At 39.7% G+C, this 24,892-nt stretch overlaps 1 protein-coding gene across 6 annotated transcripts in view; it reads right to left on the reverse strand.

Annotated features, from left to right (window-relative positions):
• The window catches only part of DCAF6 (DDB1 and CUL4 associated factor 6), a 184,518-nt gene extending 160,100 nt beyond the window's left edge, over positions 1 to 24,418 (reverse strand). For all 6 annotated transcript variants that reach the window (XM_052636548.1, XM_052636547.1, XM_052636546.1 and 3 more), the window contains exon 1: positions 24,066 to 24,418. In XM_052636548.1, coding sequence (XP_052492508.1) covers positions 24,066 to 24,162 — 97 coding nt within the window. In that variant the 5' untranslated portion in view covers positions 24,163 to 24,418. The remainder of the gene's footprint in view (positions 1 to 24,065) is intronic.
• Between the last annotated feature and the right edge of the window lie 474 nt (positions 24,419 to 24,892).

Consider the following 24,892-nt stretch of genomic DNA (forward strand, 5'->3'; position numbering starts at 1 on the left):
AAGACAAACACTAACAGACATAAAAGGAGAAACTGACAGGAACACAATAATAGTAGGAGACTTTAACGCCCCACTCACACCAATGGACACAGCATCAAAACAGAAAATAAGGAAACACAAGTCTCAAAGACGTAGATGGGATGGATCTCATCGATATCTTGAGGCCATTCCATCCAAATGCAAAGGAATACACCTTCTTCTCAAGTGCACATGGAACATTCTCCAGGACAGATCACATCTTGGGTCACAAATCAAACCTCAGTAAATATAAGAAAATTAAAATCGTATCAAGCATCTTCTCTGACCACATCGCTATGAGACTAGGTAACAATTACAAGAAAAAGCTGTAAGAAACACAAAGACATGGAGATTAAACAATACATTTCTAAATAACCAACAGGTTACTTAAGAAATCAAAAGGGAAATCAAAAACTTTCAAGAAACAAATGACAATGAAAACACGACAACTGAAAACCTATGGGATGCAGCAAAAGCAGTTCTAAGAGGGAAGCTTATAGCAATACAATCCTACCTCAAGAAACAAGAAAAACAAGGAATAAACAACCTAACTTTATACCTACAACAACTGGAAAAAGAACAAAAAAAAACCCACAAAATTAGCAGAAGAAAAGAAATCATAAAGACCCTAGCAGAAACAAATGGAAAGAAATGAAAGAAACAATAGTAAAGATTAATAAAACTAAAAGCTGGTTCTTTGAGAAGATAAACAAAATTGAGAAACCTTAGGCCAGATTCATCAAGAAAAAAAGGATCAAATCAACAAAATTAGAAATGAAAAAAGAGAGGTTACAACGGACAATGCAGAAATACAAAAGATTATGAGACTAACTATACGGCAATAAAATGCATAACCTGGAAGAAATGCACAGAGTCTTAGAAAAGTTCAATCTTCCAAGGCTGAACCAGGAAGATATAGAAATTATGAACAACCCAACTACAAGGACTGAAATTGAAGCTGTGATCAAAAATCTCCCCCAAAACAAAAGCCCAGGACCAGATGGCTTCACAGGAGAATTCTATCAAACATTTAGAGAAGAGCTAATACCTATCCTTCTAAAACTCTTTCAAAAACCTGCAGAGGAAGGAACACTTCTAAACTCATTCTATGAGGCCACCGTCACCCTGATACCAAAACCAGACAAAGACAACACAAAAAAAGAAAATAACGGGCCAGTATCTCTGATGAACAGAGATGCAAAAATCCTCAACAAAATTTTAGCAAACACAATTCAGCAACATATCAAACAGCTCATACACCATGATCAAGTTGGGTTTATTCCAGGGATGCAAGGATTCTTCAATATATGCAAATCAATCAATGTAACACACCATATTAAATTCAAAGATAAAAACCATATGATAATTTCAATAGATGCAGAAAAAGCCTTTGACAAAACTCAGTACCCATTTATGATTAAAACTCTTCAAAAAATGGGCATAGAAGGAATCTACCTCAACATAGTAAAGCCCATATAAGTCTACAGCAAACATTTTTCTCAATGGTGAAAAACTGAAAGGAATCCCCCTACGATCAGGAACAAGACAAGGGTGTCCACTTTCGCCACTATTAGTCAACATAGTTCTGGGATTCCTAGCTATCGCAATCAGAGAAGAAATAGAAATAAAAGGAATCCAGATCGGAAGAGAAGTAAAGCTCTCACTGTTTACAGATGACATGATACTGTACATAGAAGACCCTAGAGATAAGAGTCAGAAAATTACTAGATCTAATCAGTGAATTTTGCAAAGTTGCAGGATACAAAATCAATACATGCATTTCTACACACTAACAATGAAAAATTAGAAAGAGAAATTAAGGAAACAATCGAATTCACCACTGCAACAAAAAGAATTAAATATCAAGGAATAAACCTACATAAAGAGAAAAAAGAGCTGTACACAGAAAATTATAAGATACTGATGAAAGAAATCAAAGATGACATAAACAGATGGAGAGACATTCCATTTTCCTGGGTAGGAAGAATCAATATTGTGAAAATGACAATACTACCAAACGCAATCTCCAGATTCAATGTGATCCCTACCAAATTACCAATGGCATTTTCACACAACTAGAACAAATAATTTCACAATTCATATGGAAACACAAAAGACCCCTAATAGCCAATGCAGTCTTGAGAAAGAAGAATGGAGCTGGAGGAATAAACCTTCCTGACTTCAGATTATATTTCAAAGCTACAGTCATCAAGACAGTATGGTACTGGCCCAAACACAGAAATATAAGACCAACGTAACAAGACAGAAAGCCCAAAAACAAACCCATGCCCTGTGGGTACCTTATTTTTGACAAAAGAGGCAAGAACATACAGTGGGGCAAAGACAGCCTCTTCAATAAATGGGAAAACTGGACAGCTACATGTTAAACAATGAAATTAGAACACTTCCTAACACCATACACAAAGATAAACTCAAAATGGATTAAAGACATAAATCTAAGACCAGAAACTGTAAACTCTTAGAGAAAAACATAGGCAGAACACTCAATGGCATAAATCAAAGCAAAACCCTCTCTGACCCACCTCCAAGAGTAACGGAAATAAAAACAAAAGTAAACAAGTGGGACCTAATCAAACTTAAAAACTTTTGCACAGCAAAGGAACCGATAAGCAAGGTGAAAAGACAACCCTCAGAATGGGAGAAAATAATAGCAAATGAAACAACTGACATAGGATTAATTTTGAAAATATACAAGTAGCTCATACAACTCAATACCAGAAAAATAACCAACGCAATCAAAAAGTATGAAAAAAGGCATTTCTCCAAAGAAGACATACAGATGTCTAACAAACACATTAAAGTATGCTCAACATCACTCATTATCACAGAAATGCAAATCAAACCTACAATGAGACATCACCTCACACTGGTCAGAATGGCCATCATCAAACGTCTGCCAACAGTGAATGATGGAGAGGGTGTGGAGGAGAGTGCACTCTCGCGCTCTTGGTGGGAATGTAAACTGACACAGCCACTATGGAAGACGGCATGGAGATTCCGTTTAACGCGAGGAGTAAAAGCAGCATATGACCCAGCAATCCCACTGGGAGGCATACACCGTGAGGAAACCCAAAGTGAAATGCACATATGTGTCCCACTGTTCACTGCAGCCCTATTTACAATAGCTAGAACCGGGAAGAAACCTAGATGTCCACTGACAGATGAATGGATAAAGAAGTGGTGGTATATGTACACAATGGAATATTACTCAGTCATAAAAAGAAACACATCTGAATCAGTTCTAATGAGCTGGATGAACCTAGAATTTATTATACAGAGTGAAGTAAGTCAGAAAGAGAACCATAAATATTGCATTCTAATGCATATATCAATATCAATAACCTCAGATATGCAAGGGACACCATCCTTATGGCAGAAAGTGAAGAGGAACTAAAAAGCCTCTTGATTAAAGTGAAAGAAGAGCGTGAAAAAGTTGGCTTAAAGCTCAACGTTCAGAAAACGAAGATCATGGCATCTGGTCTCATCACTTTATGGGAAACAGATGGGGAAACAGTGGAAACAGTGGCTGACTTTATTTTGGGGGGCTCCAAAATCACTGCAGATGGTGACTGCAGCCATGAAATTAAAAGACGCTTACTCCTTGGAAGAAAAGTTATGACCAACCTACATAGCATATTCAAAAGCAGAGATATTACTTTGCCAACTAAGGTCTGTCTAGTCAAGGCTATGGTTTTTCCTGTGGTCATGTATGGATGTGAGAGCTGGACTGTGAAGAAGGCTGAGCACTGAAGAATTGATGCTTTTGAACTGTGGTGTTGGAGAAGACTCTTGAGAGTCCCTTGGACTGTAAGGAGGTCCAACCAGTCCATTCTAAAGGAGATCAGTCCAGGGTGTTCATTCGAAGGACTGATGCTGAAGCTCCAATACTTCGGCCACCTGATTTGACGAGCTGACTCATTGGAAAAGACCCTAATGCTGGGAGGGATTGGGGGCAGGAGGAGAAGGGGATGACAGAGGATGAGATGGCTGGATGGCATCACTGACTCGAGGGACATGAGTTTGGGTGGACTCCGGAAGTTGGTGAAGGACAGGGAGGCATGGCGTGCCGTGATTCATGGGGTCGCAAAGAGTCGTGCACAACTTAGCAACTGGACTGAACCGACTGAGTGCATATATATGAAAACTAAAATAACGTTGCTGAAGCATGTACTTCCAGGGCAGCACTGGAGACAGACATAGAGAGCAGGGAAGAGGAGGGGAAGGTGCAGCTCTTGCAGAGAGGAACATGGAAACTTACCTTACTGTGTGTAAAAGAGACAGCCAGCGGGAATGTGCTATACGGCTAAGGAAACTCAAACAGGGGCTCTGTATCAACCTAGAGGGGTGGGGTAGGGTGGAAGATGGGAGGGAGCTTCAAAAGGGAGGGGATATATGTATACCTATGGCTGATTCATGTTTAATAGAAAACAATAAAATTATGTAAAGCAATTATTCTTCAATTAAAAAGTTAATTAGAAAAAGACTGAAGTCATATCAAACATCTTTTCCGAACACAGTGCTATGAGACTAGAAACCGACTATAAAGAGTAGAACCCCAGACACCACAAATACGTGACAGCTAAACCTGCTACTAAACCGCCAATGGAAGCACTGATGAAATCACAGAGAAAATCAAAAACACCTGAAGACAAATGAAAGTGGAAACACAACAACCAGAAATTTATCGAACTCAACACAAGTAGTTCTAACAGGTGAGTTTATAATGATACAAGCCTAACTCAGGAAACAAGAAAAAACCCACACAGCCTAACTTTACATCTAAAAGATACTAAAGAAAAGAACAAACAAAACCCGTTAGCAGAAAGGGCTAACAAATAATAAAATCAGTGAAATAAAGACTAGAAAATGAATAGAAAAGATCAATGAAACTAAGAGCTGGTTTGTTGAAAAGACAGACCAAACCCACACATAACAAAGGAGTGTCAAGCACCAGGAAAGAAAGAGACACTCCAGATCAATAAAATCAGAAATGAAAAAGGAGAATACAAAGGATCATAAGAGTCTACTCTGAAAAACTATACAGGAATAAAACGGACAATCTAAAAGAAACAGAAAAATTCCTAGAAATGTACAATCTCCCAAGATTGAATCAGGAAGAAAAAGAAAACTTGAACAGACCAATTATCAGTAATGAAATTGAGTCAACAATCAAAAAACTAAGAATTAGCAAATCTATAGGATCAGACAAAAAACAACATCCAGTTCTGGATGTGACTGGTGATAGAAGCAAGGTCCAATGCTGTAAAGAGCAATACTGCATAGGAACCTGGAATGTCAGGTCCATGAATCAAGGCAAATTGGAAGTGGTCAAACAGGAGATGGCAAGAGTGAACGTCGACATTCTAGCAATCAGTGAACAAAGATAGACTGGAATGGGTGGATTTAACTCAGATAACCATTATATATACTACTGCGGGCAAGAACCCCTTAGAAGAAATGGAGTAGCCCTCATAGTCAATGTAAGAGTCTGAAATGCAGTACCTGGATGTAATCTCAAAAGCAACAGGATGATCTCTGTTCATTTCCAAGGCAAACCATTCAATATCACGGTAATCCAAGTCTATACCCCAACCAGTAACGCTGACGAAGCTGAAGTTGAACAGTTCTATGAAGACCTATAAGACCTTTTAGAACTAACACCCAAATAAGATGTCCTTTTCATTATAGGGGACTGGACTGCAAAAGTAGGAAGTCAAGAAACACCTGGAGTAACAGGCAAATTTGGCCTTGGAGTACAGAATGAAGCAGGGTAAGCACTAGTAGAGTTTGGCCAAGAGAATGCACTGGTCATTGCAAACACCCTCTTCCAACAACACAAGAGAAGACTCTACACATGGACATCACCAGATGGTCAACACCAAAATCAGACTGATCATATTCTTTGCAGCCAAAGATGGAGAAGCTCTACAAACTCAGCAAAAACAAGATCAGGAGCTGACTGTGGCTCAGATCATGAACTCCTTATTGCCAAGTTCAGACTCAAATTGAAGAAAGTGGGGAAAACCAAAAGACCATTCAGGTATGACCTAAATCAAATCCCTTATGATTATACAGTGGAAGTGAGAAATAGATTTAAGAGACTAGATCTCACAAACAGAGTACCTGATGAACTATGGACTGAGGTTCATGACACTGTACAGGAGACAGGGATCAAGACCATCCCCAAGAAAAAGAAATGCAAAAAAGCAAAATAGCTGTCTGGGGAGGCCTTACAAATAGCTGTGAAAAGAAGAGGGGAGAAAAGCAAAGGAGAAAAGCAAAGATATACCCATGTGAATACAGAGTTCCAAAGAACAGCAAGGAGAAATAAGAAAGCCTTCCTCAGCAATCAATGCAAAGAAATAGAGGAAAACAACAGAATGGGAAAGACTAGAGATCTCTTTAAGAAAATCAGAGATACCAAGGAACATTTCATGCAAAGATGGGCTTGATAAAGGACAGAAATGGTATGGACCTAACAGAAGCAGAAGATATTAAGAAGAGGTGGCAAGAATACACAGAATTACACAAAAAAGATCTTCACGACCCAGATAATCATGATGGTGTGATCACTCACCTAGAGCCAGACATCCTGGAATGTGAAGTCAAGTGGGCCTTAGGAAGTATCACTACAAACAAAGCTAGTGGAGGTGATGGAATTCCAGTTGAGCTAAATCTGAAAAAAATCCCAAAAAATGATGCTGTGAAAGTGCTGCACCCAATACGTCAGTCAGCAAATTTGGAAAACTCAGCAGTGGCCACAGGACGGGAAAAGGTCAGTTTTCATTCCAATCTCAAAGAAAGGCAATTCCAAAGAAGGCTTAAACTATCGAATTGCACTCATCTCTCATGCTAGTAAAGTAATCCTCAAAATTCTCCAAGCCAGGCTTCAGCAGTACATGAACCATGAACTTCCAGATGTTCAAACTGGTTTTAGAAAAGGCAGAGCAACCAGAGATCAAGTTTCCAACATTCTCTGGATAATCGAAAAAGCAAGAGAGTTCCGGAAAAACATCTATTTCTGCTTTATTGACTATGCCAAAGGCTTTAAGTGTGTGGATCACAATAAACTGTGGAAAATTCTGAAAGAGATGGGAATACCAGGCCACCTAACCTGCCTCTTGAGGAACCTATATGCAGGTCAGGAAGCAACACTTAGAACTGGACACGGAACAACAGACTGGTTCCAAATAGGAAAAGCAGTACGTCAAGGCTATATATTGTCACCCTGCTTATTACATCATGAGAAACGCTGGGCTGGACGAAGCACAAGCTGGAATCAATATTGCCAGGAGAAATGTCAATAACCTCAGGTATGCAGATGACACCACCCTTATGACAGAAAGTGAAGAACTAAAGAGCTTCTTGATGAAAGTGAAAGAGGAGTGAAAAAGTTGGCTTAAAGCTCAACATTCAGAAAACGAAGATCATGGCATCTGGTCCCATCACTTCATGGCAAATAGATGGGGAAACTGTGGAAACAGTGACTGACTTCATTTTTAGGGGCTCCAAAATCACTGCAGATGGTGACTGCAGCCATGAAATTAAAAGACACTTACTCCTTGGGAGAAAAGTTATGATCAACCTAGAGAGCACATTAAAAAACGGAGACATTACTTTGTCAACAAAGGTCCATCTAGTCAAGGCTACAGTTTTCCTGTGGTCATGTATGGATGTGAAAGTTGGACTATAAAGAAAGCTGAGCACAGACGAATTGTTGCTTCTAAACTGTGGTGTTGGAGAAGACTCTTGAGAGTCCCTTGGACTACAAGGAGATCCAGCTGGTCCATCCTAAAGGAAATCAGTCCTGAGTGTTCATTCGAAGGACTGATGTTGAAGCTGAAACCCCAGTACTTTGGCCACCTGATGCGAAGAGCTGACTCATTTGAAAAGACCCTGACATTGGGAAAGATTGAAGGTAGGAGGAGAAGGGGATGACATAAGATGAGATGGTTGGATGGCATCACTGACTCAATGGACATGAGCTTGGGTAAACTTCAGGTGTTGGTGATGGACAGGGAGACCTGGTGTGCTGCAGTCCATGGTGTCGCAAAGAGTCGGACACGACTGAGAGACTGAACTGAACTGAGGATCAGACAGGTAATTTCCACCATTTAAAAAAGAGCTAATAATCATTCTTAAGCTATTCAAAAAAACTAAACAGGAAGAACTTCTGAACTCATTCTATGAAGCCAGTGGCACCTTCATACCTAAACCTAATAAACACAATACAAAAATAAAAAAGGAAATTATAGGCCCATATGACTGATGAACACAAAAGCGAAAAATCCTCAACAAAATATTAGCACATCAAACTCAACAACACATTATAAGGATCATACACCATATTCAAGTTGCATCTATACCAGGAATGCAAGCATGATTCAATATCTGCAAATCAATCAATGTGAGAGGCCAAGCCACGTGTTACAAGCTGACCAGCTCATGCCACCTCAGGCTGAAGAAGGCTCTCTAGGCTTGCCCGTAGCGTGCCACACCATTTATTCATTTACTGAGTACCTTCTGAGTGTTGACAATACCAGGAATCAAACCCTACTCTCTTTCCTAGCCCCTGTTCCTAGCCCTGGATAGGAGTAAGGCCCTGGTGGAGATGGGGGATACACCATATTAACCAATTTAAAAATAAAAACCATGTCATCATGTGGTCATCTTCACAGATGCAGAGAAAGATTGTGACTCAATTTAATAATGACTTATTATTTTAAAAAAATGGGTATAAAGAGAACACACCTCAATGTAATAAAAGCCCACTGCACTGACAAGTCCACAGCTAACATCATACTCAATAGAGGAAACCTAAAATCATTTCCCCTAAATTCAAGAATGAGACAAGGATACTCACTCTTGATATTTTTATTCAACACAGGACATACTAGACAAAGCAACAAGACAAGAAAAATAAAAGGAATCTAAATAAAAGAAAGAAGTAAAACCATCACCATTTGCTAATGACATGATACTATACAAAAAAAGTTTTAAAGATGCCATCAAAAAACTCAGAATAAATGAATTCAATAAAGTAACAGGACTCAAAATTAATATACAGAAACCCATTGTTCTTAAATACTCAATGAACTATCAGAGAAAGAAATTAAGAAGATAACCTCATTTACAACTGCATCAAAAAGAATAAAACACTTAGGAATATATCTAACCAAGGAGGTAAAAGACTCAAAAAACTATACAACACTGACAGAAGAAACTGAAGATGACACAATTGGAATTATAATGATTTCGTGACCTGAAAGAATTAAATATCATTAAAATGTTCATACTACCCAAGGCAAGCTACAGATTTTATCCAATGGCTATCAAAATACAAATGGCATTTTTCACAGAAGAAATAATTTCAAAATTTGTACGGAAACACAAAACATCCCAAATAATCAAAACAATCTTTATTAAGAAGCTGAAACTATCACACTCTGATTTCAAACTATGCTACAAGCTAATGCAATAATAGTATTGTACTGGCATAAAAACAGATACAATGAAACAAAATAGAAAACCTGGAAAAGAATGCACACATAGGTAGAGTCAATCTATCTACGACAAAGGAGGCTAGAGTATACAAGGAGGGTAAAACCCTCTTCAATAAATGGTGTGGTAAACTGCTATATTTAAATGGATAACCAACAAAACCCTACTGAATAGCGCATGGAAGTCTGTTCAATGTTAAGGGCCAGTTTGGATGGGAGGGGCTTTTGGGGAAGAATGGATGCATGTTTCTAGATGGCTGAGTCCCTTCACTGTTCACCTGAAACTATCACAACGTTGTTAATTGGCTATACCCCAAAGCAAAATGTCTTTGGTATTAAAAAATACTAAAAACTTTTTTAAAAGGAAGAAAAAATGGAGTGGTAAAATTGGACAGCTACATGCAAAAGTATCAAACTGAACGAATCTTCTCACATTATATGCAAAAATTTAAAATGAATTAAAGACTTACATGTCAGACTTGAAACCATAAAACTTCTAGAAGAAAACATAGGCAGTATGCTCTTCAACATCAGTCTTAGTAATTTTCTTATGTTTCCTCAGCAAGAAAAACAAAAGCAAAAATAAACGGTTTTGTCAAACTAAAAAGTTTCTGCACAATACAGAAATCTATCTATAAGACTAAGAGGCCACCAACTGAATGTGAGAAAATTTTTGCAAACAATGTATTTTATAAAGGGTTAATATCCAAAATATACCAACAACTCATGCAACATAATATCAAGATAAAGCCCAATTACAAAATGAGAAGACCTAAATATGCATTTTCTTTTTTTCTTTTAATAGACCCTTTTCCCAAGGAAGACATATAGATGGCCAACTCACACATGAAAAGATGCTCAACATCAATACACATCAGAGAAATGCAAGTCAAAATCACATGAGGTATCATCTCACACCTGTCAGAATGGCTATTATTAAAAAGATAACAAATAAGTGTGTGAGAGGATGTGAAAGAGAGGAAGCCACACTGTTGGTGGGAATGTAAACTGGCACAGTCACTATGGAAAATGATGTGCTGGTTTCTCAAAAAACTAAAAAGAGGACTACCTTACTATCCAGCGATTTCACTTCTGGGTATCTTCCAGAAGAAAACAAAAGCAGTAACTAAAACAATATATTCTCCCATTTTCTTGGCTGCATTATTTATACTAGTCAAGATGTAAAAGCAGCCTAACTGACCAGCAACACATATTTTGATGTGGAGGAATTCCAGTTGAGCAATTTCAAATCCTGAAAGATGATGCTGTGAAAGTGCTGCACACAATATGCCAGCAAATTGGGAAAACTCAGCCGTGGCCACAGGACTGGAAAAGGTCCGTTTTCATTCCAATCCCAAAGAAAGGCAATGCCAAAAAATGCTCAAACTACCACACAATTGCACTCATCTCACATGCAAGCAAAGTAATGCTCAAAATTCTCCAAGCCAGGCTTCAGCAATACGTGAACCGTGAACTTCCTGATGTTCAAGCTGGTTTTAGAAAAGGCAGAGGAACCAGAGATCAAATGGCCAACATCCGCTGGATCATCGAAAAAGCAGGAGAGTTCCAGAAAAGCATCTATTTCTGTTTTATTGACTATGCCAAAGCCTTTGACCGTGTGGATCACAATAAACTGTGGAAAATTCTGAGACGGGAATACCAGAACACCTAACCTGCCTCTTGAGAAATCTGTATGCAAGTCAGGAAGCAACAGTTAGAACTGGGCATGAACAACAGACTGGTTCCAAATAGGAAAAGGAGTACATCAAGGCTGTATATTGTCACCCTGCTTATTTAACTTATATGCAGAGTACATCATGAGAAACACTGGACTGGAAGAAACACAAGCTGGAATCAAGATTGCCGGGAGAAATATCAATCACCTCAGATACGCAGATGACACCACCCTTATGACAGAAAGTGAAGAGGAACTAAAAAGCCTCTTGATGAAAATGAAAGAGGAGAGTGAAAAAGTTGGCTTAAAGCTCAACATTCAGAAAACGAAGATAATGGCATCCGGTCCCATCACTTCATGGCAAGTAGATGGGGAAACAGTGGAAACAGTGTCAGACTTTATTTCTGGGGGCTCCAAAATCACTGCAGATGGTGACTGCAGCCATGGCATTAAAAGACGCTTACTCCTTGGAAGAAAAGTTATGACCAACCTAGATAGCACATTCAAAAGCAGAGACATTACTTTGCCAACAAAGGTCCATCTAGTCAAGGCTATGGTTTTTCCTGTGGTCATGTATGGATGTGAGAGTTGGACTGTGAAGAAGGCTGAGCGCTGAAGAATTGATGCTTTTGAACTGTGGTGTTGGAGAAGACTCTTGAGAGTCCCTTGGACTGCAAGGAGATCCAACCAGTCCATTCTGAAGGAGATCAGCCCTGGGATTTCTTAGGAAGGAATGATGCTGAAGCTGAACTCCAGTACTTTGGCCACCTCATGCGAAGAGCTGACTCATTGGAAAAGACTTTGATGCTGGGAGGGATTGAGGGCAGGAGGAGAAGGGGACAACAGAGGATGAGATGGCTGGATGGCATCACTGACTCAAAGAATGTGAATCTGAGTGAACTCTGGGAGTTGGTGATGGACAGGGAGGCCTGGCGTGCTGCGATTCATGGGGTTGCAAAGAGTTGGACATGACCGAGCGACTGAACTGAACTGAACTTTTTGTTCAGTAGCTCAGTTCTGTCCAACTCTCTGCAACCCCATAGACTGCAACATGCCAGGCTCCTCTGTCCTCCACTATCCCCCAATGTTTGCTCAAATTCATATCCAATGAGTCAGTGATGCTATGCAACAATAACATCCTCTGCTTCCCCGTTCTCCTTTTGCCCTCATCTTTCCCAGCATCAAGATCTTTTCCAATGAGTCGGCTCTTTGCATCCTGTGCCCAAAGTATTTGACCTTCAGCTTCAGCGTCAGTGCTACCAATGAATATTCAGACTTTATTTCTTTTAGGATTGACTGGTTTGATCTCCCTGCTGTCCAAGGGACTCTCAAGAGTCTTCTCCAGCACCACAGCTCTAATCCATACATGACTATCAGAAAAACCACGGCTTTGACTATACAGACCTGTGTCAACAAAGTGATGTCTCTGCTTTTGAATACACTGTCTAGGTATATCATAGCTTTTCTTTCAAGGAGTGTCTTTCAATTTCATGGCTGCAGTCACTGTCCACAGTGACTTTTGGAAGCCAAGTCTGTCATTGTTTCCATTTTTCACCCATCTATTTGCCATGAAGTGATGGGACTAGATGCCATGATCTTAAGTATTTTGAATATTGAGTATTAAGCCAGCTTTTTCACTCTCCTCTTTCACTTTCAAGAAGCTCTTTAGTTCCTCCTTGCTTTCTGCCATTAGAGTGCTATCATCTGTATATCTGAGGTTACTGATATTTCTCCCGGCAATCTTGATTTCAGCTTGTGATTCATCTAGCCCAACATTCTGCAAGATGTACTCTGCATATAAGTTAAACAAGTAAGGTGACAATGTACAGCCTTGATGTACTCTTCCCAATATGGAACCAGTTTGTTGTTCCATGTCTGGTTCTAATTGTTGCTTCTTGACCTGTATACACGTTTCTCAGAAGACAAGTAAGGTGATCTGGTATTTCCATCTCTAAGAATTTTCCAGTTTGTTGTGATTCAAACAGTCAAAGGCTGTTTTCTTTTCATAGCAATGAAGCACAAATAGACATTTTTCTGGAATTCTCTTGCTTTCTCTATGGTGCAACAAACGTTGGCAATTTGGTTCCTCTGCCTCTCTGAATCCCAGCTTGTACATATGGAAGTTCCCAGTTCACATACTGCTGAAGCCGAGCTCGAAAGATTTTGAGCATTACCTTGCTAGCGTGTGAAATGAGAGCTAGTACAATATTTTGAACATTCTTTAGCATTGCCATTCTTTTGGACTGGAATGAAAACTGACCTTTTCCAGTCCTTTGGCCACTGCTGAGTTTTCCAAACTTGCTGACATATTGAGTACATCATCTTTTAGGATTTGAAATAGCTCAGCTGGAACTCTAGCACCTCCACTAGCTTTGTTCTTAGTAATGCTTCGTAAGGCTCACTTGACTTCATGCTCCAGGATGTCTGGCCCTAGGTGAGTGACCATACCATTGTGGTTATCCTGGTCATTAAGACTTTTTTTTGTATAGTTCTGTGTATTCTTGCCACCTCTTCTTAATCTCTTCTGCTTCTCCTAGGTCCTTGCTGTTTCTGTTTTTTATTGTGCCCATCTTGGCATGAAATGTTCTCTTGTTATCTCCAATTTTCTTGAAGAGACCTCTAGTCTTTCCCATTCTACTGTTTTCCTCTAATTCTTTGCATTGTTACTTAAGGCGGCTTTCTTATATCTTCCCATTATTCTCTGGAACTCTGCATTCAGTTATGTATATCTTTGCCTTTCTCCTTTGCCTTCTGCTTCACTTCTTTTTCAGTTCCTTGTAAGACCTCCTCAGACAACCATTTTGCCTTTTTGTATTCCCTTCTCTTGGGGATGGTTTTGGTCACCACCTCCATTGTTACAAACCTCCATCTTTAGTTCTTTAGGTACTGTCTACCAGATCTAATCCCTTGAATCTGTTTGTCACTCCCACTGTATAACTGCAATGGATTTGATCTAGGTCATATCAAAAGGCCTAGTGGTTTTTCCTACTTTCTTCAATTTAAGCCTGAATTTTGCAATAAGGAGCTCAAGATCTGGGCCACAGTCAGCTCCCGATCTTGTTTTCGCTAACTGTACAGAGCTTCTTCATCTTTGACAGCACAGAATATAATCAATCTGATCTTGGTATTGACCATCTGGTGATGTCCATGTGTGGAGTCACTTCTTGTGTCGTTGACAGAGGCTGTTTGCTATGACCAGAGTGTTCTCTTGGCAAAACTGTTAAGACTTTGCCCTGCTTCATTTTGTACTCCAAGGCCAAACTTGCCTGTTACTCCAGGTACCTCTTGACTTCCTACTCTTCCATTCCAGTCCTCTATGATGAAAAAGACATCTTTTCTGGTGTTAGTTCTAGAAGGTATTGTAGGTCTTTATAGAATCATTCAACTTTAGCTTCTTCAGCATTAGTGGTGGGGCACAGACTTGGATTACTGTGATGCTGAATGCTTTGAGATCATTTTGTAGTTTTTGAGATTGCACCCAAGTACTGCATTTCAGACTCTTTTGCTGACTATGGCTACTTCATCTCTTCTCCGGGATTCTTGCCCACAGCAGTAGATATAATGGTCATCTGAATTAAATTCACCCATTCCTATCCATTTTAGTCACTGATTCCTAAAATATTTACTCTTCCCATCTCCTGTATGACCACATCCAAGTTATCTTGATTCATGGACCTAACATTCCAGGTTCTATGCAATATTGTTCTTTACAGCATCAGACTACTTTCACCACCAGACACATCCACAGCTGAGCGACATTTCCATTTTGGCCCAGCCTCAGTAACATATTGGACACCTACCAGGGCTTCCCTCTTGGCTCAGCCAGTAAACAACCTGCCTACAATACAGAAGACCTGGGTTCAATCCACGGATCCAGAAGACCCCTGGAGAAGGGAATGGCAACTCACTCCACCATTCTTGCCTGGAGAATCTCATGGACAGAGGAGCCTGGCAGGCTATAGTCCATGGTATTGCAAAAAGTCAGACATGACTGAGCGACTAACACCTTCACGAACCTGGGGGTCTCATCTTCCAGTGTCATACCTTTTTGCCTTTTCATACTGTTCACAGGGTTCTTAAGGCAAGAATACTGAAGTGTTCTGCCATTCCCCTCTCCAGTGGGCCTTGTTTTGTCATACTTAAATTTTAAATATTAGGTTGGTGCAAAAGTAATGGAGGTTTTGAATCATGGACGTTTGCTGTTTGATATGGAAATACATTCTTAAATAAATGTGATTATGTTACACATTACTTAATGCACACTTCTCACTTCATGTTGTTTTGCTAATGGCATTACTTGCTGTTTATTTTATATTTATTTTAGACTATAGACAAATGACATTAGACAAAAAGCAAATCTGAGTGATTTTTTTTTTTACCCAAGTTCAAAATGGGTCATAAAGCAGTGGCAACAACTCACAACGTCAACAGTGCACTTTGCCCAGGAACTGCTAACAAAAATATACATGCACTGCACTACAGTGCAGTGGTGGTTCAAGAAATTTTGCAAAGGAGATGAGAGCCCTGAATATGAGAAGCACAGTGGTTGGCCACTGGAAGCTGACAATGGCCAACTGAGTGGATTATCGAAGCTGATCCTCTTACAACTTCACAAGAAATGGCTGAAGAACTCAATGCCAATCCTTCTAAGCGGTGAACCATTTGCACTCGAAGCAAATTGGAAAGGTGAAAAAACTCCACAAGTGGGTGCCTCATGAGCTGACCACAAATCCAAAGTTCATCATTTTGAAGTGTCATCTTCTCTTATTCTATGCAACAATGAACCATTTCTCGATCAAACCGTGACATGAGGTGAAAAGTGCATTTTATCCGACAACCAGCAATGGTTGGATTGCAGCTCGGTGGTTGGACCAAAAAGCTCCAAAGCACTTCCAAAACCCAAACTTGTACCAAAAAAAGGCCAGGGTCACTGTTTGGCGGTCTGCTGCCAGTCTGATCAACTACAGATTTCTGAATCCTGACGAAACCATTACATCTGAGAAGGATACTCAGCAGCAGATAGATGAGATGCACCAAAAACTGCACTTCCTACAGCCAACACTGGTTAACAGAAAAGACCCAATTCTTCTCTACTCCAACATCCAACCAAACCTCGCACAACCAATGCTTTAAAAGTTAATGAACTGGGCTTCCAAGTTTTGCCTCATATGCCATTTTCACCTGACCTCTTGCCAACCAATCAGCACTTCTTCAAGCATCCCAAATTTTTGCAGGGAAAATGCTTCCACAACCAACAGGATGCAGAATATGCTTTCCAAGAGTCAGAGTTTTATGCTACAAGATTAACTTATTTCTCATCAGCAAAAATATGTTGATTGTAATGGTTCCTATTTTGATTAATAAAGATGTGCTGAGACTTTGGACCAAAACAATTACATTTGCCCTAAAACTTCTATTTTGAAAAAGTAGAAAAAAATATAAAGATTGTAAAAAAGGAAAAGCATATGAAGAAATGTTCAATTCAGCCTTTAAGGAAATTATGACTTTAAACCACAATTTATTACTACATACTTATGAGAATTACTAAATAAAAAACAACAGCAACACCAAATGCTGGTGATGATGCAGAGAAAACAGATTACTCATACGTGGGTGACAGGAACATAAAATGGTTCAGCCATACTGGAAAAAAATATGGCAGTTTCTTACAAAAGTAAACAATGTGCTTATCATATAGTGCAATAACTACAATTCTTGGACATTTATCCCAGAAATGAGAATTTATGTTCATACAAAAACCCGCATATGGATACTCTTAACAGCTCTCTAATAGTCAAAACCTGAAAACAAAATACAAACATCAGTCAACAAATGAATGATTAGTCATATATCCATATCACGAAATAATAATCGACAATAGAAAGAAAAAAACTATTGACACACACAACTTGGATGGATCTTAATGGAATTATATGCAGAGTGAAAACTCAACCTCAAAAGTTTACATGCTGTTATTTAAAACATTTGTTACTGTTTAGTCACCAAGTCAGGTCTGATTCTTTGCAACCCCATAAACTGTAGCCCTCTAGGCTCCTCTGTCCATGAGATTTCCCAGGTAAGAATACTGGAGTGGGTCACCATTTCCTTCTCCACAGGATCTTCCCAAACCCAGGGACTGAACCTATGTCTCCTACATTGACAGGCAGATTCTTTACCACTGAGCCACCAGGGAAGTCCCCAATTTATAATATTACATAACAACATGTTATTTATATAACATTCTTGAAATGACAAAATTATAGAAATAGAGATTAGTAGTTACCAGGGGTTAGCAGTCAGGAGAAAGGGATGTAGCTGTGATTAAAAATGGTATCACAAAGAATTATTGTGATAGAACTGTTCCATGTCTTAAACATGCTGGTAACCACTTTAATCTATTAACATTAATTGACAATTTATTAAAATTAATTAAAACCAATATTAAAATTGCATGGTACAAAATACACAAACGCACACATAAAACTGGGGAAATGGGAAAGATTTCTCAATTTATGTCAATTTCAAGATTGTGATACATTAATATATCAATAGTTGTACAAGATATTACCATTGGGGCATTGATTGAAAGGTATATGGGCTCTCTCTGTATTATTTCTAACAACTGCATATGCACCCACAGTTATCTCAAAATTAGAAGTACCAAACAAAACAAAACCTTCCCACAAAGAAAACTCCAAGCCCAGATGGCTTCAATGATGAAATCTATCAAACATTTAAGGAAAGAGTAATTTCAAGTCTACACAAACTCTTCAGAAAAAAAGAATACATCCAACTCACTTATGAGGCCAGCATTATCCGGACACCCAAAGCAGGCAAAAATATAACAAGAAAACTGTAGGCTAATAGCCTTAATGAACAAAAACAGCCAATTGTTACCAAAAGTGAAACCAGCAATACATAAAGATGTATAGCCCACAAATTGAATGTTGCTTCAACATTCAAAGACAAATCACTGTTAATGTATTAATATAATCTATGAAAAAGAAATCACATAATCAACTCAATAGAATAAATCTTGACAAAATTCAACAGCTAGTCATGATAAACACTCTCAGCAATTTAGGAGCAGAAAGGGATTTCTTCAATGGATACCTACAAAAACCTACAGTCAACAACGTATTTATTAGTTAAAGACTGAATTCTTGCTAGGACAAGGAATGAAGCAATGATCTCCACTCTTACTACTTCAAGACTCTACTGGAACCCTAAGTACAATTAAGCAATAAAATTGTAAAAAGGAAGAAAATAATAACAGAGGTGAAAAAGAGGAAATCTTTTTTTTTTTTTTTTTTGGCCACACCACATGGCTTGTGGGAGCTCAGTTCCCTAACCTTGGATTGAACCCAAGCCCTCAGCAGTGAGAGCATGGAGTTCTAACCACTGTACTGCCAGGGAATTCCCAGGAAGAAATCTCAATACACAATGACATAATCATCCACATAAAATCCAGGCTCATGGCTCAGTGGTAAAGAATCGACATGTCAATGCAGGAGACGTGGGTTCAGTCCCTGACCCAGGAAGATCCCACATGCCATGAAGCAACCAAGCCTGTGCTCCACCATTACTGAGCTTATGCTCTAGAGCCACGGAGCCAAAACTGCTGAGCTCACATGCCAGGAGCCTGTGCTCAGTAACAAGAGAAGCCACCACAACGTAAGAGTCAAAAATAGAAGACTTCTAGAAAAAAAGCATAGTATATCTCTGTCACCTTGGATTAGGTAAAGATTAAAGGTAAAGATTAATCTTTACTTAGGTAAAGATTAAATAGCACACAAAAAAGCATGAACTATAAAAGAAGCTGTCAAGAAAAAGATAAGACACAAGGAGAAAATACCTGCAAAATACATTATCTGGTTAAGGATTTGTATCAAAGGCTATATAAAGCATTACAATATTAAGAAAGTAAATCAGAATATTTAACCAAAGCATATGGATGGCAAATAAGCCATGAAAATATACTCAAAATCATTAATCATGAGGATTAAATCAAGTGCAAATTAAAATAATAATGGTATCAGTATACCTACATATCTATTTAAAAAGCTAAAAGTAAAAAAAAAAAAAAAAAAAAAGCTAAAATTAAGACATAATGCCAAGTGTTGATGAGAAGAACAACTAGAACTCTCAAACATTACTGATGTGAATGCCATATGGTATGATTATTTTGAAAAAGTTTCTTACAGAGTTAAACACACTTACCACACAACTCAGAAATCCCATAGTAAGTATTACTCAAGAAACAAGAATTTAGGAATTCTCCGGCAGTCCAGTGGTTACAACTCTGGGCTTTGACTGCCAAGGCTCTGGGTTCAATCTCTGGTTGGGGAACTAAGACCCCACAGGCCTCAGGACATAGGGGGAAAAAAAGAAAAAAGCCAAGAATTTAAGTGTCCTACCCTACTTATTCTTTGCCAAAGTATAAATTTAAAGTTTTATTATCTGTATCTTCACTAGTTATCAGCAGTATTCAAAAAAAATTTTTTTTAATCTGCCACCCTAAATCAGTCACCCTAACATTCAGTTACAATTATAAAAAACACACACCACCTAGTAGTTTTGCAAACCTCAAGCCAAAATTCATTAGTGGATATTCTACTGGGTAAACACCAACATTTTTTAACAACATTATATGAAAGCAGAATGCACCACACCTGCTGCTGCTGTTGCTACATCACTTCAGTCGTGTCTGACTCTGTACAACCCCATTGACAGCAGCCCACCAGAGTCCATCCCTGGGATTCTCCAGGCAAGAATACTGGAGTGGGTTGCCATTTCCTTCTCCAACGCATGCATGCATACTAAGTCGCTTCAGTCGTATCCGACTCTATGCGACCCCATGGACAGCAGCCCACCAGGCTCCTCCGTCCACAGGACTCTCCAGGCAAGAACACTGGAGTGGGTTGCCATTTCCTGCTCCAGCACAATACCTAGTAAGGCTAAATGTCATTTGGGAAATCTTTTTAGTTATGTGTGTATCACAAATTGCCATGTAAATGTATTATTACTCTGGATAATGGTCAAAACATTTGAAAAACAGACATAAAACATACCTGTAATATAAATTCCATGCTATCAGAAGTTCCTATCCCTTTTAAACAATTTAATTCTATACCAGGTAGGAATGAAATCTACAACAGAGCCAGTCAATGGTCTGCCATTGCTATGATTAACAATATGCATTTGGTGGCCTAATCTTCAGGAATTATCAGTATATTCTGTAACATATATTTGTCATACCTGTCATTCACTATTGAAATCAGACATTTTTCAGCTTTCATTGAGATTTTTTTTTTTAAGACTAAGGAAACAAAATACAAATATTTCACTTACTTTTCCCAGTAGCTAACAAAGGGGCAAAACTCAAAATTTTCTGACCCTTATAAAATATATTGTAACTTTGCAACACTTTATGCAGAACTTTGTAAGTTGGAATATAGATGTACTCAAGATACACTACAAGACTAATCTAAATGCAAAATTAACCATTTCAATACATACTGACTCATGATATTCAAAGGACAGAGACATTCTAATCCCCTTACAAGAGATATTTCAACCTTCACGATAAAGTTGTCACTGGCTTAGTGGTTCCTATTCCCCCAACCCCCTCCTCCGGACAAATTTCTCTGCTGAAACTCTAATCCCCAAGGTATTAGTATTAGGAGACAGGAATTTTGGGGAGGTGATTAGGCTTGGGTGTGTGCATGCTCAGTCGTGTCAGACTCTTTGCAACCCCATGGACTGTAACCCAACAGGCTCCTCTGTCCATGGGATTTTCCAGGCAAGAATTTTGGAGTGGGTTGCCATTTCCTTCTCCAAGACTTGGATTAGGGCCCTTATAAAAAAGACCCCAGAGAATTAGCTCACCTCTTCTGCCTTGTGAGGTTACAGTGAAAAGATGGTTATGAACCAGGAAGCAGGCCCCCACCAGACTTAGAACCTGACCATGTGAACACACATGGTGTGTTCCAGCTTCCCAAATTTTGAAACATAAATTTCTGTTGAAATAATTTTCTTTGATAGGAGGAAAAGAGATAATTAACCAAATTTAAATAAAATCACCTGTAATGTTTCAATACTACTATTCAAAAGAAACATGCTATGATTAATTTGAAATGCATATGTTACCAAAAAAAAATGTCAGTGGCTTCTATCCCATTTTACTGTTATTTAGAAGTAATTCATTATTAGAAATACATATAATGGATAATTAGAGAAATATTTAACCTATGATATAAACAATCAAAATGTTTAAATACTGAAGTCTCCAAAAAAAGAGAATCCACTTACTTTTTAAAACCCTTTTTAAAAGGGGGCTTTTAAAAAAGATTTTATGAGTACTTCAAAATATCATTGCTGGGGGACTTCCCTGGTGGTCCCGTGGCTAAGACTCCAAGCTCCCAATGCAGGTGGACCAGGTAACAATCACTGACCAGTCAGAGAACTAGATCCCATGTGCAGCAACTAAGAGCTTGCAGGCCACAGCTAAGGAATCATCATACTGCAACAAAGACAGAAGATCCCTCATGCCACAACTAAGGCCCTGTGCACCAAATAAATAAATTTTTTAAAATTATTTTTAGAAAATCTCATTAATTCAGACAGTGCTAATGTGGATTTTGCTGTTTCCTGAATGCTAAGCCAAGATTAGCACTGGAGTGTGGATGAGCTAGATAAACCAAAAGTATAAAGAAAGTCTCCTAAGGCCAAGAAATTACTTTTCAAACTATTTAATACTTAAAAAAACCCACTTTTAAAGGAAGCCGTTTCAAGAATGCGATAATTATAAAGTATATATTACTAGCACATTTAAAATATTATGTAAGATATGGAATTCATTGTACAAATATACATGTTTGAAAATCTGCAATTTAGACTTTCTACGAAAGACAGTGAAGTCACATTCTTCAATTTCCCTCCACCCAAGACAAACTTCACTTCCATTATGGAGCTAGAAGAGGAAGGGAAAAAGAAAATTTATGATCTTACTATATTTTAATTGACTCTATCATAGATACAATTGAACTGAGCCAGCAGAAAACATTAATAATAAAACTAAATATAATTACTATTCATTCAAATGCTCCAACTAATTGAAATAAAGGACCACATATAAATTCATTCATGTAGAACATGTATTCTTTTTATTAAACTAAAATTAAGTTATTTCTCAGCAAGTAAATATTAAAAGAAATACTGCACATCTTTTAGGTTAATGATTTAAACCAGCACTCTCTATTCATATTAAATTTTAAAAAGATTAATCACCACTCCATGTACTTATCCTAGAACAAATGCACAAAAACCACGTACTGATACAAGGATGTTCACTGTTAATAACAGCAAACGTACAGGAAAAAAAAGAAGGCTGAGTCAACCTTGACACCTTCATACTGTTAAATACTACGCAACAGTTTAAAAGACTGTACAGATAGATTTATTTCTACGACCATGCAAAGCTCTCCAAGATGTAATGTAAAAGCAAGCTGCAAAACAATATTTACAATATGACATCATACATGCCGGTCACACATACACACTCCTACAGCATTTCTATACGTACACATGTGCTTGTGAGAATTCAAAGGAAAAGGTCTAGAAGAATATTCAGGAAACAGAACATGTTACCTCTCTAAGGGTGTGTGTGTGAGACGAATGAGAGGACTCATAAGAATTTGTGCTTCATTTTTACAAGGATAATGTACTCATGTCACTTGAGACACTAAAAAGCAGGAGGAAAAGAAAAAAATACCTGTTAACTTCTCTCAAATAATCACAAACCCGAACTATGAGGTGTAACGAGATTTCAATTTCTTTCATTGATTTTTAAGTCAAAACCATTTGACTTAAAATCATTTAAATGACATTTAAAGCATTTAAATGACATCAACAAATACCTAAGATAAAAGTGACAAAATTGGTAAGAAAATAATTTTAATGATGTTGTCTTGCCTTCAAATTAAAAATAAAAAAGAAAGAATAAAGACTAACGATAAGACTGCAGAGGAAGGAAGAAAAAGACTCTTACTAAATCCATCCACTTTTAGCTCAGGCGTGACCCAGAATCCTCACAAATCCACTTATACAAAACGAAAAAAAAAAAAAAAACTGGACTACCGTTCCCTCAAGTATCGAAGGTTGTTTTTAGAAAGCTTAACTAAGAAACAGTAAATGCCAAGTGCTTCGCCGGTGTGGGAATGGGAACGCGAAACCCTACACCTCCTTAAAGCAGTCTAAACGACTGAACAGCAGAGTCCAACTGGGAAAGCGCGCGGGGGTGGGGACAGCTCAGCTATCACTTTTAGGTTTTGGCTCGGAGCCGCAGAACAGTTTACCCCCGGCCTGTTTGGAGCGTGGCGTCCCCGAGGGTGGTCAACGCGTCGCCGCCGACACCTAAGCCCAGCCGAGACTTCAGAGGAGGGGCGGCCAACACAAACTTAGGTCCTTCGGCGGAGCCGGGAGAGCGCTGAAGAGCAAAAGCGCCAACTTTTGCTCTAAACGCGGCAGCTCCGGGAGGTTCGACAAGTCTTCCCCCAAGTCCCACTCCTGAAACGATGCCAACACCTTTCCCGGCCAATACTGTCCGCCCCAGGTCCGGCCCCCGGAGGAAAACCCGACCAGGGCGGCGGCTGGCAGCATGAAAGAGTGACTTAGCCACGGGAGGACGACAAGGGCGCGGGGTCCGTGGGCTGAGGGCCAGCCGGCACCGCAGAGCCTCCGGGACGCCCCCGCCCCGAAGCGGCCCCGTCTCCCACAGCCCCCGCGGCGCGGCCCCCTCCCCCACCCCTGGGCGGCCACCTCCGCGCCCCCGCCCCGGGGCCCCCGCTCACCGAGGTAGCGGCTCCGCAGCCGGGACGGGTCCTCCAGCCCGAGGGACCGTTTCCTCACGTCCCACAACAGGTGTGGGCAGGAGCCACCCCGAGACATGGCTCTGCCAGGGGAGCAGGGGAGACCACCGCGTGGGGGAGGGGAGGAGGGGAAGAGACACGCGGATCACCACCCGAGCCGCAACGGCACCATCCACGAGCCGGGGCTCTCAGGCGCAGCGAGTTAGATGGCAGCGGCGGTGGCGGCAGCAGCGCCTTCGCCTGAGAAGTCCGGCCGTACCCGGGCTGGAGCTCGCCTCATACTCCTTCTCAGACTACCCAGAACAAGCAGAGATCAGCCACAGTCCCCTCCCTCGGCACCCCCTCCTAAAGGAGGAGGCGGAGGCGGCCTCGACTCCTCCCTCTCCTCGTTCTCTACACCCGCCCTTCCAAGCCTTTCTCGCGAGATGACGACCCCTGGGCACTGAGGCAGGTGTGTGCCATGGCCGCCCTTACCCTAGAAAAATGGGATCAGGCCATTCTAGTTAAATCCTCAGTACTCTATGGATAAATGAGGAATAGAGAAGTAGCTGAAGTCGTAAGTCTCGCGCTCACGAGTCTCATTCCAAAGGAAGCAAGAGAGTTGTGCGGCGTCATCTTTAGTCGGGGCACGGAAGGCCCCAATAGTCCATTTTATCTGGGGACCTCCTTAACCAAAGTGAAAGGGTATCCGCCGATGCAACTTCACTTTCCCTTCTCCAACATGGCTTCCAGAGCAGGAAGAAGAAATTGGAGGCTTGCGTTGGGGGACGGGCCAATCAGTGCGGGCAGCTCTGCCTGCGCAAGCGCGC

The sequence above is a fragment of the Budorcas taxicolor genome, chromosome 3 (genome assembly GCF_023091745.1).
Source record: "Budorcas taxicolor isolate Tak-1 chromosome 3, Takin1.1, whole genome shotgun sequence".
NCBI classification, from domain to species: Eukaryota; Metazoa; Chordata; class Mammalia; order Artiodactyla; family Bovidae; genus Budorcas; species Budorcas taxicolor.